The 14,659-nt window shown below is 33.2% G+C and overlaps 1 protein-coding gene across 1 annotated transcript; it reads left to right on the top strand.

Annotated features, from left to right (window-relative positions):
- Positions 1 to 7,343: 7,343 nt before the first annotated feature.
- Positions 7,344 to 8,688, top strand: LOC133861142 (leucine-rich repeat extensin-like protein 3). Its single transcript, XM_062296858.1, has 2 exons — positions 7,344 to 7,432; positions 7,568 to 8,688. Exons 1-2 carry the CDS (start codon positions 7,345 to 7,347, stop codon positions 8,374 to 8,376), a joined length of 897 nt encoding a protein of 298 aa, XP_062152842.1. The 5' UTR covers position 7,344; the 3' UTR covers positions 8,377 to 8,688.
- The last annotated feature ends 5,971 nt before the right edge of the window (positions 8,689 to 14,659 follow it).

Here is a 14,659-nt window from a genome sequence, read left to right on the forward strand (position 1 = left end):
TGTGTCTTTGCAATCAATGTACGAGTTATAATAATCGAATAAGTCAAATTGGAATCTCTCTCTCTGCCTCTCATGCTTGCCCGTGGACAAGTACACTCGACAATCGACAATAAATAAAGAGAAGGAAATCAAAACTCACACATCCATTCTACTCTCCAATATGAGGGCTTTTTTTGTAGTATGCCTTCTTTTGGCTTCCATGATCTTTCTTCTTTCCCCCACAAAAGCTGAAGAACTATCTCGAATTGGTTGGACTACGAAAACCCATTGGTTTTTATTTTTAGCATCTCTCTCACACACACACCCACACACACATATACATTGATTTTTATTTTCAGCATCTCTGTCTCTCTCACACTCTCACACACACATATACATACAATAGAATTTGTTTGCTTGACATTGTTACAAAATGGAGTTTATCATAACAGTATATATATGATATTACTCCCTAATGCAACAGAGATCAGAGATTATGATGATTACCCCCGTATAGATGCATTTGCCCCGAAAATTCATGTACGTGCCGGCCGCCATTACAGCCACCACCATTGTCATTGGCACCTCCTCCTCTACCCCCATCACCCCCGTCACCTCCACCACCACAGCCAAGGCCACGGCAACCGCCACCGCAATGTCATCCTCATTAATTACATGCGTAATTGCTAGGTGCAGCCCTTTGGGAAAAAAAAAAAAAAAATCTGGTTTTAATGAAGGTGTACGTTACGTTGCTTTGATATGTTAGTATTAATAAAGTTGCTTGTGTGAAGAGGCCGTAATTAATGGTGAAGAATATAAAACTTGGTTCTAGCTATGCGAGAAATTAGTTATGGCTTCTGCTGTTAATGTTGTATGTGTTTTTCCTTGTCTTGCTGTAAAACTATCTACTTTGATGTCATATTTGCACAATAGAAGTGGGCTCACGAAAACTCAAGTCTATTATTTGCTCATGCATGTGATGGACTTCCACTCATCACTTTCTTAGCCTCCTTTTTAATTTTCTTTCTAACTCGGGTGAGCGAAAATTCTCAAACCCGCTTCAACCAGCATCCCCTGCCCCGCATCACCCTTAAAAATACGATTTTTAGTGTTTTTTTTATAAGTACGGGTTAAATTTTAACCAACCTATGCGGGGCGGGACACGGATTTTAGTTAATTTTTTTCCTCGGATCCCAGCCCCACCCCGTGTAAATTAAAATTTAAAATAAAATTTTTTAAAAGAAAAAAGAAAAAAAAGAAACCCTAACTGGTTAACCCTAGAGCGCCCCCCCTCCCCCCCCAAAAAAATTTCTTTTCTTTTCTTTTTTCTTCTGGATTCTTCCTAGTACTGTAGCCCTTCTTCTCCTCTTCTTCTTCACAGAATCACAGCCTCCCCCTCCTCTTGCGTCGATCTTCACAGAATGACCGTTGAGCCTGTAATGGACAACCCCAGACTTGGCTCTTTTTCTTGGAGACCCTGCTTTGTCGATGCCATCATGCCAATATCACGGTTTGCTTCTTCCTCATTCATTTGTTATTAGGATTTTGTTTTTGAGAATTGTTTTGATATATTGAATCTGTATGTTCATTTTTCATATGTTTGATTGTGTTTCTTTGTTTATGGAGATGGGTTCTTAGATTTTTTTTCTTTGTTTATGGTTCGTTTGAAGGTGTCTATCGGGATCTTCACCGCTCCGGTCACTAGATCAGCCTTTGTCGGATGGACCCGCCCCACCCACAACTGCACTACATGGATTATGTAAACTTTATGCGGTTTTCAGGTTCCTTACCCACAGGGGTGTGAGGCAAGGCCAAAAATGGGGGAAACCCCCCCCCCCCCCCCCCCCAATGCTCACCCCTATTTGTAAGTAAGATTTTTAGATGGAAAAATTGTTAGTGTCTTACATCGACAAGATTAACTTAACTTTGGCACTTTATAAGTCATGGACACACTTCCTCTCTCAATGCGTCTTTTGAGAGTGAGTAAGGTTCATTGACTTTTACATGATATCAGAGCGGGTCTCTTGCGATAATAGGTATTTCTCTCTTGTATGTTAAATACGTGTTTAGCCAAAGTTGTCACAACTGAATGGGCGTCTTAAAGTGTCCCACATCGACAAGATTAAATTGGCCTAGTCACTTTATAATTATAATTAAGTTATGGATACACCTCCTCTCTTAAGGTGTCTTTTGACAGTGAGTAAGCCATAAACTTTTACAAAAAAGGTGACTCACGGGAATACAAAGAAGCCTAATTAACTATAATGTTGTTGGCCTTTGGTGTTGAGCACCAAGAATCGGCAAAGAATACAGTGTGTCCTCATATTTTATTTTCCGCAACGACAGTATATATGCATGCACTCCTCAAATGAATAATTCTCAAACATTTCACTTGCCAAAGAAAATAAATTTAGAAATCAATAATTTTACAGTGAAAAAAAAAATTAGAAATCAGTATAATAGACATTATATCAATTTTTGTTAGCATACAAAACAAATATTATTATAAGATATGTAGAAGAAAAAAGGCCAAAACTCATCAAACAATTTTTTTTTTTTCCTGCCATGGGTGGCCGAACTACCCCACCCCTCTTCTTTTTTTTTTAATATTATTTTAAATTAATTTTTTTTATATAGTGCCATGTGTCAATTTCAGTAATTGACACGTGGCAGACCATTAATATTTGGACGAAAAATGTAATAAAAGTACCAAAGTGACTTTTACCTTTAAACTCAGGTCCACCTATAAAGCAAATGAAGACTCAGATAATAAATTTAAAAAAGTTTAAAATTCAGGTATCAATAAGATATTTAACCCTAATAATTAATAAAGAGAGTCAGATATTTTTTAACCTATGCCTATTTGGTACGTACGTAGCATCATTTTGGTCATTTCCAAATTTCTGCTATATGATAAAATATGGATTTTCTTTCTTCCAAATCTTGTGGTTCCTAATGATTATATTGTTTGACAGCTACAAGAAATTTATTAATATATTTGTGTGAAGAAATATGTACATTGAAATGCTGATTTGCACAGCGAAGATATACTTACATTAGGTGGTTGGAATATTATAAGCGGCTGAATCTTGTTTTTTCTACAAGACAACAACTAAGATTAATTCTGATCGGCAACAAAAGGAAATAAATCAACCATGTACACAATGCATGTATTCAGATTTGCAGCAATAAAATACCTACCTTTAATTAATCTCTAAATGTTGGCCCTAGCTATAAATTAATTAATTTAGGATCGATTGGTTATCAGACAATAAGCAGATTTTAATCACAAATTAAAGAAGGCTATTTCAATTATGATTACAAAGATTTTATTTGTCACCTTCTCGATCAGTGCTCTTCGTGAGCTCATACGCTCGAATGCCAGATCTAGACCTGGGCTGTTTAATTAATAAAACCATAAAAATAAATAAATAAAAGAAAAAAAAATGAAACAAATGAAATAAGAGATAAAGTCGATCCCTGCATGTGAACGAAGCAATATCCTACTTCAAATATAAACTAAAATTAAGTATAATATATAACAATAAAATACGGTATAACTACATATTTAAAAGTTTATCTATTTAATTTGTATTGAACTATATAGCTATGAGTTGGAGTAAGTGGAAGGAAACTGGGGATCATGAGCCACCCCCAATTTGTTTGTTACCTATAAAATAAAACAAAGGAAAAACTTAATTCACTAACCAACTACCCCATTTTTCTTTCATCTTTATTGCAGTCATATATTTAATTTTTAAAAAATATCAATTTAGTGTATTCATCTTTCTTTTTTTTGCAATTTCATTTCACCATTCCGTTAGAATTTTTCTTTAAATTCTAACGTCAAAATTTCTAAAATACACCTAATTTTTTTAAGAAAAAAATTGCAAAGATTTACGTTGCTCAAGATTTAACAGAATTTACAAAATTACTCATGCATGCTTGAATATTTGAAATTTTTTCTATATTTTTTTTTTTTAAAAAAAAAAAAAGAAAAAAAAAACGTATTTTAAGAATTTTGACAGGATTTAACAAAAAATCTTAATGGATTGGTGAAATTGAAAAAAAAAAATGAAAAATGAATACACTAAATTGACACTTTTCAAAGTTTAAGGATATGATTGCAAAAATGATGAAAAATCCTATCAAAATTTACAAAATACCCTTGTGTTTATTTATTTTTAAAAAAATATATATATATGATTTTTTTTTTTTAAAAAAAAAAGATTCAAGCATGGATCTTTTTGCAAATTCAATTAAATTCAAACGAACACCTAAATCTTAACAAATTTTTTTCTTTTTATTTTCCTAAAAAAAAAAAAAGGAGGGGTAGTTGGAGAATTTTGACAAGATTTAACGAAAAATTATAATAGGTGATTGAAATTGAAAAATGAATACCCTAAATTAATAATTTTTAAATTTTAGGTACCTTTTTGCAGAAGTGATAAAAGATCAAGAATTATAAGTGAAGTTCTCCCTTATTCTTTTTTCTTAATAGAATAATCATTTTGCATACCAAACGCCCAAATGTAAGATTTTCAAAATAATAAATGCGAAAAATATTAGATTAAAAAGAAAAAGAAAAAAAAATTGACTTGGCGAGAGAGTCGATGCTCAATATTATAACTCAACCTCGCTTGATTTTTCACATTAATTTGCTTGAATGGGTCAATGCTCAATATTATGTCAAACTTTTTGGTATTGACTTGAGTCAAATATACAACAATCGAGCCTAAAGATTGATTCAATAGATGTCACTCAATCATGCTCAACGTAAAGAATAATGTTATTTGTATATCAATTGGGCGTGTATCTAGTGGAGTAATTTTATAAGTTATTTTTGTATCATTTTAGACTTTTTAGTTTGTCTCTAAGAATGTTGTGGCTTTTAAAATTACTATTTGATCAAAATTCAATAGTGATTAATCACAAGGTCAATGGTGATTTTAAAATTCATATCAATCTCGAAAGAACACAAAAGTGACAACATAATAACTTCTAATAATATTACTCTCACCTAATGTACACCTAGTAGATATGATGCGGCTCCCATACATGTAATGCATGTGAGTCTCATACTATCTAAATGCACTGGGTGGACACTCGATTGATGTACAAATAGCATTACTTCAACGTAAATATCACGAAACCTTTTGGCATTGCAATATAATCCACCATAAATAATGCATGCACTACTATTATGTAAGTATTCTTGGGTGGTATATACCTCTATTGTAACACATTAAATGATAGCTAAGTACATGTTAATCAGGGCCAGCTTGATAAATTTTGAGACTTAAGGCGACAAGTTTAAGTGATGCACTTTTCTTATATTTAAATATTAATTAAATTAAATTTATTTTAATATTTATAGTATATTTTTTTTATTTAATATGTCAATTAGTGCTTTCTTCTATTTGCGTGTAAAATGTATTTTAAAACTTTTTTTTTTTTTTTTTATAACTTATTAGATATAGAATGACTTATCACTTGATTCAAAGAAATTAAATAATAAGATTTAATGAAAAATATAGAGAAAAATAGAAATAATTTATATAAAGATTGATTTGTAATAGAACATCATGCGAAAAAAATTGTTGGACATTGAAGACTCACTGATGGTGTAATTTTATCTATTATGCACAACACAAACAATAAGAATTTATGCACTTTGAAGACTTTTCATATTTTTCTTAACATTCAATTCAAGTTAAAATTTGTTTAGGAAATAATGTCGTCTATTGTACAATTATTAAGTGATGACCTTAATTAAAGAATATTTTATTAAATTTTTATTATATTAGATTTTTAAAATGCTTTTCTGAACATTAATTTATATATACACAAATATCCTTTATTTATTGTATAATATTTATTAGCTGGGGCCTTAGGCGACCAACTAAATCGCCTAAAGTCCGAGCCGCCCATGATGTTAACGCATTTTTGAGTTGGACCACTTCTTTTGAAATTAAGCTTAGTGACTTTTGTAAGTGGCCTCGATCCTTTTCTTGGAAGCAATTAATGTTAGAGACAATGACCTCTATCTATGATTCTCATTGGACTAAAATCAAAGGAGGTAATGATAAGCTCATTGAATATATATATATATATAGTTATCTCTAATCATTCTAATTTCCTTGTGGACCGTGGGGATCGAAATGGCATCAGAGCTATATATCAGCTACGCGATCGATATATCAAAATTTTCTCTCTGCAAGGTTAGCTAGATGTCTGTTTTCACGTCTAGCTTGTGAGATTTCATCCTTCTAATCCAGACATAATTTTCTTGAATGGTATATCTTTGAACGGGTATTATTGTTTGGAAAATTCTGCCATCAGTTAATGTTGTTAATTGCCACAAAACTGGGTTAAAACCGAACATTGCAAATTAAATAATATGCTTGATGCTCATTCTTTTTTTTCTTTTTTTCTTTTTTTTTTGTTTGGAGGTTGGCAAATTATATCAATATTCTTGAATAATAATGATATATATAATACATAGTAGAAAGTAATTTGACAAGGATTGACTAATTAACTTAATTAATATAAACAATGCATGGTAAACTTAACAATCGATCATGGAATTTTAAATTATAATCAACACTCATAAATATGATTGTTAGAAAAAGAATATAGAATATTTAAATGAAATAGTAAAAGTTGTTGATAGTTAAAATGTTGAGTCGGATAAAAATACTTTGAAAATGTGAAATCTAAAATAGAAAAAATTAATCTTTTAACTAAATTTTAGTTAAATATTTATTTATCAAGCTAAGCGAATGTGAATGCAAAAAAACCTTTACTTAATTTTGTTTTCCTTTTCAATTATATCGTAAATTATTTTTCTTTTTGGAAATTTCCCATGTTTTACGCTCCTACATGGCGACATCATTTTGGCTTGATCTACTAATTAACTGATCGATCTGACTCTATCTTTTGCCATGAAGAGAGAAATATAGTAATATATACTTCGAATCCTACTCTCGTGTTACTGCTACATAGCTTATACTGAAGAATGTTGAAGCTCTTTTTAGTTTTTTTTTTTTTAGTGTTCATTTAAAAGAACATTAATATAATTTTTTAAAAAAAAATTATCTCTTTTTAAACGACATGAATACAATTTTTTCAATTTTTTTATTATATTTATGGTTTTTTAGAACCACACAAGAAAAAGTTTTAACATTCTCCATAATACTGTCAAATAGTTCTTGCGTCTTTTCAATCAATGTACGTGTTATAATAATTGAATTAGTCGAATTGGAATCTCTCTCTCCCTCTCATGATTGCGCGTGGACACGTACGCTCGAGAATCGACTATAAATAAGAGAAGGTGACTTAAACTCACACATTCTAATCTCCAATATGAGGGCCTTCTTTGTAGTATGCCTTCTTTTGGCTTCCATGATCGTTCTTCTTTTCCCCACAAAAGCTCAAGAACTATCTCGAGTTGGTTAGACTCCTAAAACCCATTTGTTTTTATTTTCAGCAAAACACACACACACATATATATTTGTTTGCTTGACATTGTTATGAAATGGAGTTTATGATAACAAAATTTTTATGATATTTCTCCCTAATGCAACAGAAATCAGAGATTATGATGATTTACCCCCGTATAGACGCATATGCCCCGAATATCCACGTAGGAGGTGTCGACTATTGTTACGGCCACCACCACCGTCATTGTCACCTCTACCTCTACCACCACCACCCCTGCCACCTCCACCACCAAAGCTAAAGACACCACCCCCATCACCTCAAACACCACAGTCACGGCCACGACCACGACTAAGGACACGGCCACGACCACGACCACGACCACGACCACGACCACGGCTACGACCACCGCCACTACTACCGCCACGGCCACGACCACGGCCACGACCACGACCACGGCTACGACCACCGCCACTACTACCGCCACGGCCACGACCACGGCCACGACCACCGCCACTACTACCGCCATGGCCACAACCACCGCCACTACTACCGCCATTAGTACCGTTATTGTCACCTCCACCGCCACCACTCCCGTCACCTCCACCACCACAGCCGCAATCACCACCCCCATTACCTCCACCACCACCACGGCTAGGGCCACTGCCACAGCGACCACCACCACCACCACCACCATCATTGTCACCTCCACCACCACAGCCAAAGCCACCGCCACCACCACGGCTAACGCCACCTCCACAGCGACCGCCACCGCTACCGTCATTGTCACCTCCACCACCACAACCACAGTCACCACCCCCATCACCTCAACCACCGCCACGGCGACCGCCACCGCCATCGTCATTGTCACCTCCACCACCACAGCCATTGCCACCACTACGGCCACGGCAACCGCCACCACCACGGAGACCGCCACCGCGATTTCATCCTCATTAATTACACGCGTAATTGCTAGGTGCGGCCCTTTGGAAAAGAAACATCTGGTTTCCATTATGAAGGTGTACGTTGCTTTGATATGGTAGTATTAATAAAGTTGCTTGTGTAAATGAAGAGGCCGGAATTAATGGTGAAGAATATATATATAACTTGGTTCTATGCGAGAAATTAGTGATGGCTACTGCCTTCTGCCTTCTGCCTTCTGCCGTTAGTACGTGTTGTATGTGTTTTTCCTTTCCTTGCTGTAAAACTATCGACTTTGATGACATATTTGCACAATAAAAGTGGGCTCGCGAAAACTCAAGTCTATTATTTGCCGATCATGCATGTGATGGACTTCCATTCATGTCTTCCTTAGCCTCTTTTTTTAAATTTCTTTCCAAGTAAGATTTTTAGATGCCAAAAGGGCGCCACTCATGGGAATACAAAGAAAGCCTAATTAACTATAATGTTGTTAGCCTTTGACGCACGAGTAATGCTACGTATGATCATTCTTGTGTTTCTCTTTTGTCTCTCCAAAATTGATGTGACTCTTATAACATCATTGAATTTATGATAAAATCACAATTAGATTTCGATCCAATAGTGATTTAAAAGCCACATCAATATTGGAGTGGCAAAAAAATAACACAATGGTGATATGTAGCATTACTTTCGACACACAGGCTGTTGACATTGAGCACCAAGAATCAGCAACGAATACAGTGTGTCCTCATATTTTATTTTCCACAACAATATGCATGCACTCCTCAAATGAATAATTCTCAAATATTTCACTTGCCAAAAGAGCAAAAAATTTAGAAATCAATAATTTTACAAAGGAAAAAATTTAGAAATCAATATAATAGACATTAATTGTTTTTAGCATACAAAACAAATATTATTCTAAGATATGCAGCGGAAATGATTTATAATTACCTTCAAGCTGCATGTTTGCTCATGCAAATCAAATAAAACCAGCAATAGAAACCCTAAATTAATAATTAGTAATTTAGTAGAGATATATATATCTTTTGACCCATGTCTATTGATGTCTTATTGTCAAGAATCCTCAATTAAAATTTTACTTTATTTATTCCTCGCATTAAGGAATAAGAATTAGAATAATATCAATTCTACTTGTTTGATTCAACAAATTATTCCTTATTTCAAATAAATTATCGAACACATGTAATTTTCCTTGGCATGTGATAAATACATGTTGTTTTAATAGTATATGCTTCTCACATGCTTTTTTAATAGCATTAATAAAAAAAAATATGTGTTTCTCACATGTTTAAAGGACACATATCAATCTTTTATGTGGGTTGCATAAAATTTCCTATAAATCGGTTTGTAGGAAATTTATGTCATTTATTTAAATCACAACTGTTAAAAGTATTCCACGTAGCTAAGATTTCTTTTACCTGGGCCCTTTATAAGTCATGGTGTCCTCTCCTCTCTCCAGGAATTTTTTTAGAATGAGTAAGGCTTAAGGACTTTTCATATGATATCACAGCCAAATGTCCTGAGTTAGAACCTTGGATCCGTCATTTACCTCCCATTTCAATTAAATATTTCACGTGTTGGGCCTCGCTTATTAAAAATAAAGTCCAAGCCCACACGTAAGAAGGAGTGCTAAAGTATTGATTAAGTAATTAAATTTATCTCTTCCTATTAGCTTAAATTTTTTAAAAAAATATTAATTTCATATGATATCAAAGTTATAAATTTCTTGCGATGTTATGTTAGACTTTTCACAACAACAAATATATGTAACATACGAATGTTAGTGATAATTAATCATGCTTTCTGGTCGATCTAGCTAGTGTTGCTGAGATAGACTCCAAGGCAGCAGCCGATGATGAAGCATGTAATCAAGGTAATCGATCAAGCCAACTATGCAGCCTATGGCGAAAGCTTGGGGCAACCACACTCACCAAAAGCAACCAGAATTAATGTTAAACATCTTGGTACGTACGTACGTAGCATCATTTTGGTCATGTACAAATTTCTGCTCTGATCAAGTATCGATTTTCTTTCTGCCAAATCTTGTGGCTCCTAATGATTATATTGTTTGACAGCAACAAGAAATTTATTAATATATTTGTGTGAAGAAATATGTACATTGATTTGCACAGCGAAGATATACGTACGTGCATTAGGTACTGGTTGGAACTTGGAAGATTATAAATGGGTGAATCTAGTTTTTTCTACAACTAATTAAGATTAATTTTGATATATCGGCAAGAAAAGGAAATAAATGAACATGTACAATGTATTCAGATTTGAAGCAATAAAATACCTACCTATAATGTCTAAATGTTGGCCCTATAAATTAATTTAGGATTGGTTATCAGACAATAAGCAGATTTTAATCACAAAGAAGGCTATTTCAATTATGATTACAAAGACTTTGTTTGCCATCTTCTCAGTGCTCTTCGTGAGCTCATACGCTCGAATGCCAGATCCCATACTACATGATCCACTAGCTAGTAAGAGTGAGATCAATCAAAAAAATTAAGAAAACTAATAATAATAATTTGTATGATGTAAAATGATGCGCACATTTAATCTTTAATTAATATTCTAATTCCTACTCTCATGTGGGTTTCAATACTCGATCACTCAATAAGTTAAGCTCAACACGTAGAATAATTAATTGAAATGAGATGTGAATTGTTGAATCAAAGTTCGAATTCTTATACATTTGTTCTAATACTATCTTAAATTATCACTTATCTTAAAGATTTAATATGATTAAAAAAATGATAAATTTAATCATTTAATTAATATTCTAACACTCAAATTGTATAGGTAAATTACTATAAATTAAAGTAGGGTAGGAGTGAGGTCATTAACTGCAAGCAATTGGCCCAACAATATGCTAAAGGCAAATTAACATTTATTTAATCTCTTTTTTATTTGTTTTCTTAAGATTTAGGCAAAACAAGCTCATATCAAAATCAGTAAAACATGCACCAAATGTGTATAAATAAATTAATAATAGTAATTATCTTAAATTAAAGGGTTAAATACCTTATTGGTATCTGAATTTTAAGCTTTTTTAAATTTAATGCTTGAGTTTTCATTTGTTTCATACGTTGACCTGAGTTTAGGGGTAAAAATCACTTTGATACTTCTGCTATATTTTCTGTTCAAATATTAACGGTCTAACACGTGTAAAAAAAAATTAAAAAATAAAAATATTTATAAATTAATTAAAAATAATAAACTAATAATTTTTTTTTTTTTTTTTAAAAAAAAAAAACGAAAGAAAGATCGAAGAGGGGTGGACATTGGTACATCACCTCTAAATGTGTACGCCAGCACCTTCTCAAGCGGCATCATCAACCATAACGACGACATTTTGGGTGTTCTTTCTTTTTGATACTTTACACCTTCACCTTGATCCCTTTGGTCAAATACATTTATATCGTCTTACGGGCCAATGATAATGGTGACGGCAAGATCCTCTTTGACCTTGGCTTGTATTAATTAATTTATTTATTTATTTCTAATCTAGAAATACGATCATGCACCAATCACAGCCTATAATCAATCTCATCTTGTTTTCCATGACAATTTACAGTATATAATTAAGTGAATATGCTCTAGCTCTGTCTTCCTCATCATTTTTTTTTTCTATTATAATATTAATTAAATAATTAAATCAACAGTTTTTTACCAGCTTAATCTTTGAGATACATGGCAATTTAATATGATATTGGAGTAAAAATCTTGATTTTGAATACTGTCTCTGTTAATCACCTCATATAGACATCCGTAACAGACAAGCACCCCCACTTACCTCCTACCACAGCAGCTTAGACAATTCTTCTCCTTGGTCACCGGCCTTACCGACCCATAGCTAGACCTCAAGTTGTTGTTGATGGCAAACTATGTGGTTTAAATGAAACAATCCTTGATTCGGAAGGCCAATATATAATTCCATTTTTCTTCGTAAAAGCATTTTTGAGGACACTAACGGTCGGTTTGAGTTTGAAATTTCAAAATGTGCGATTTAAAATTGCGATTTCAAAATGTGCAATTAGAAAAAGTAATTTTAGAAAACGCAGTTAACCGTTTGGCAAAATTGCAATTTAATTGGCCTTTAAAATTGCATGTTAGCCTTTAAAATTATACGTTTTCAAAAAAATATCTCCTTGACTGCGATTTGAAAAAGCAATTTTCTGCATTTTCAAATCGTAATTTTTTTAAAACCGTAATTCCCAAACAATTCATTTTCAACAATTTAATTTAAAATTACATTTTTTATCTACAAAATCACAATTACAAACACACTTTAAACACACTTACAACCCTATTGCTTGACTGATCGAACACACTGGCCTGTACGAGTCAATGCTCAATGTCATTGACTTGAGAGTCAAATATCATCTATTAGTTTAAAAAATTCATTACTTCATATATAATGCAGGAAAACTCTCAAAAAAAAAAAAAAAAAATCATACATAAAGTATCATAAAAGACTGAATTTTATCTAAATTAAATATTTATAAAAACTAAATAATATCATATTCTAGAAATTTCTCAAAATTATAAAAATTAAATATAGAAGTCTTCCAATAAACAACTATATATGACATCCTAGCTAGTCTCCCTTGAATAAAATAAAAAAGATTACTTCTTCTAAAATCAAGAATGCTAGCCTAGCTTATAGCCCATAGGGAAACAAAAATGACGTCCTTCATTAATTCCCTTGATTGAAGATGAAAAGATAAGTATTCTTTGGGGGAAAATGTTGGATGGGGGACACTCATCCGTCCCAATCACCCATATATAATAAAATATTAAATTTTTATTAAAAAAGTTCCATCAAAGCCAACTTTTTAATAAAAAATTATTTTTATATTAAAAAATGCTCACAGAGGACGGTCATCTGTCCCCTGTGTAGCAAGCCTCATTCTTTGGTGGTGATTTCGCAAACGCATTGCTATTACATGTAATTACGGGGAACACACGTATATACATATTTAGAACCGGCCGCCGGTGCCTAGCTTGCAATGAAATTTCCTCATAAGGCTTGCTTGCCTTACACAAAGCCAGGGCCAGCACAGCCACCGCTTACTTATAGTCATATTCAGCCACCGCCGTCTCCATAATGATATATTAATTAAGTTTCTTACGTGAAGAGGCCGGAATGGTGAAGAGTAATGGCTTCGGTAATTTATTAGAGATGTCTTTTGCTGTTAAGGTTGTGTGTGTTTTTCCTTTCCTAATTAAGTTCATCTTCCATCTATCTCAATTCATCTTTTTTTTCAAATACAAATTCGATGGTTTATTTGAACAAAAGATAAATGAATGAATGAATGAGAGATGTACCATGCACGTACAGAATATGAAAAATGATTTCTCTTTTTTATTACTAGCTTTTGAGTCATTCTTTCCTCAATCTAAGCTCTTCCTAAGCCTCTCTGGTCCTTTCATCTCTTACTGAAAAACAATATTTAGATCCCAAACAATCACATGGAAGAGATGACTAGCTAGGTAATGCATGCATGTGCAGCAATAATAGCAAATTACAAACATACATCACAGTCGTATATCACAATAAATAAACCACAACAAATTAATATAAATATAAACATTCACCACATCAACATATAGATTTTGTTGACAAAGTAAAAACTCTTTAAAAAAAACATCAAAAGTAAAAGTATTATAGGGCAATCAAACTCAAGAAACTAATAATAAGAAGAATTCGTAGTACATTCAGAACACTTACAACCATTGTAACGGTTTAGACATCCGTAGTAGACAAGCACCTCCACTTGCCTCCTACCAAAATAGCTTTAGATCCTCTTTGGACAATTCTTCTCCTTGCATGGTCACCTTACCGACCTATCGGCAGACTTCAAATTGTCGTCAACGGCAAACTGTGTGGTTTAAATGAAACAATCCAAGAGAATAATCAATGAAAGCTCTCAAGATATTTCTTTTGGCACATGGAGGAGGGGGTTAGGCACTGTTAGGCTCAAGAACATAGAAGAAACTCTCCAAAACAAATATGAAATAGCCTCTCTAACTCCCTGAAGGTCATAGGTTATGATCCTTGCATAGACTGTGGAAAGACAAAGCAATTTGTTTTAAGTCGACTAGAGTTAATTTGCACTACCGCAAAATTTGTTCGATCGAATTTAAATTCAATCAAATTAATTCGTTCCATCCAATACGACCTTGCTTTGTCCAAACACCTTAATTTGTGAACGAAACATTATGTCTTGACAAAACGTCAGGACATGTAACTCCGTTGAAATCGATTAACTCGGTAATCAATTTG

This window comes from Alnus glutinosa, chromosome 2 (genome assembly GCF_958979055.1).
Source record: "Alnus glutinosa chromosome 2, dhAlnGlut1.1, whole genome shotgun sequence".
Lineage (NCBI taxonomy): Eukaryota > Viridiplantae > Streptophyta > Magnoliopsida > Fagales > Betulaceae > Alnus > Alnus glutinosa.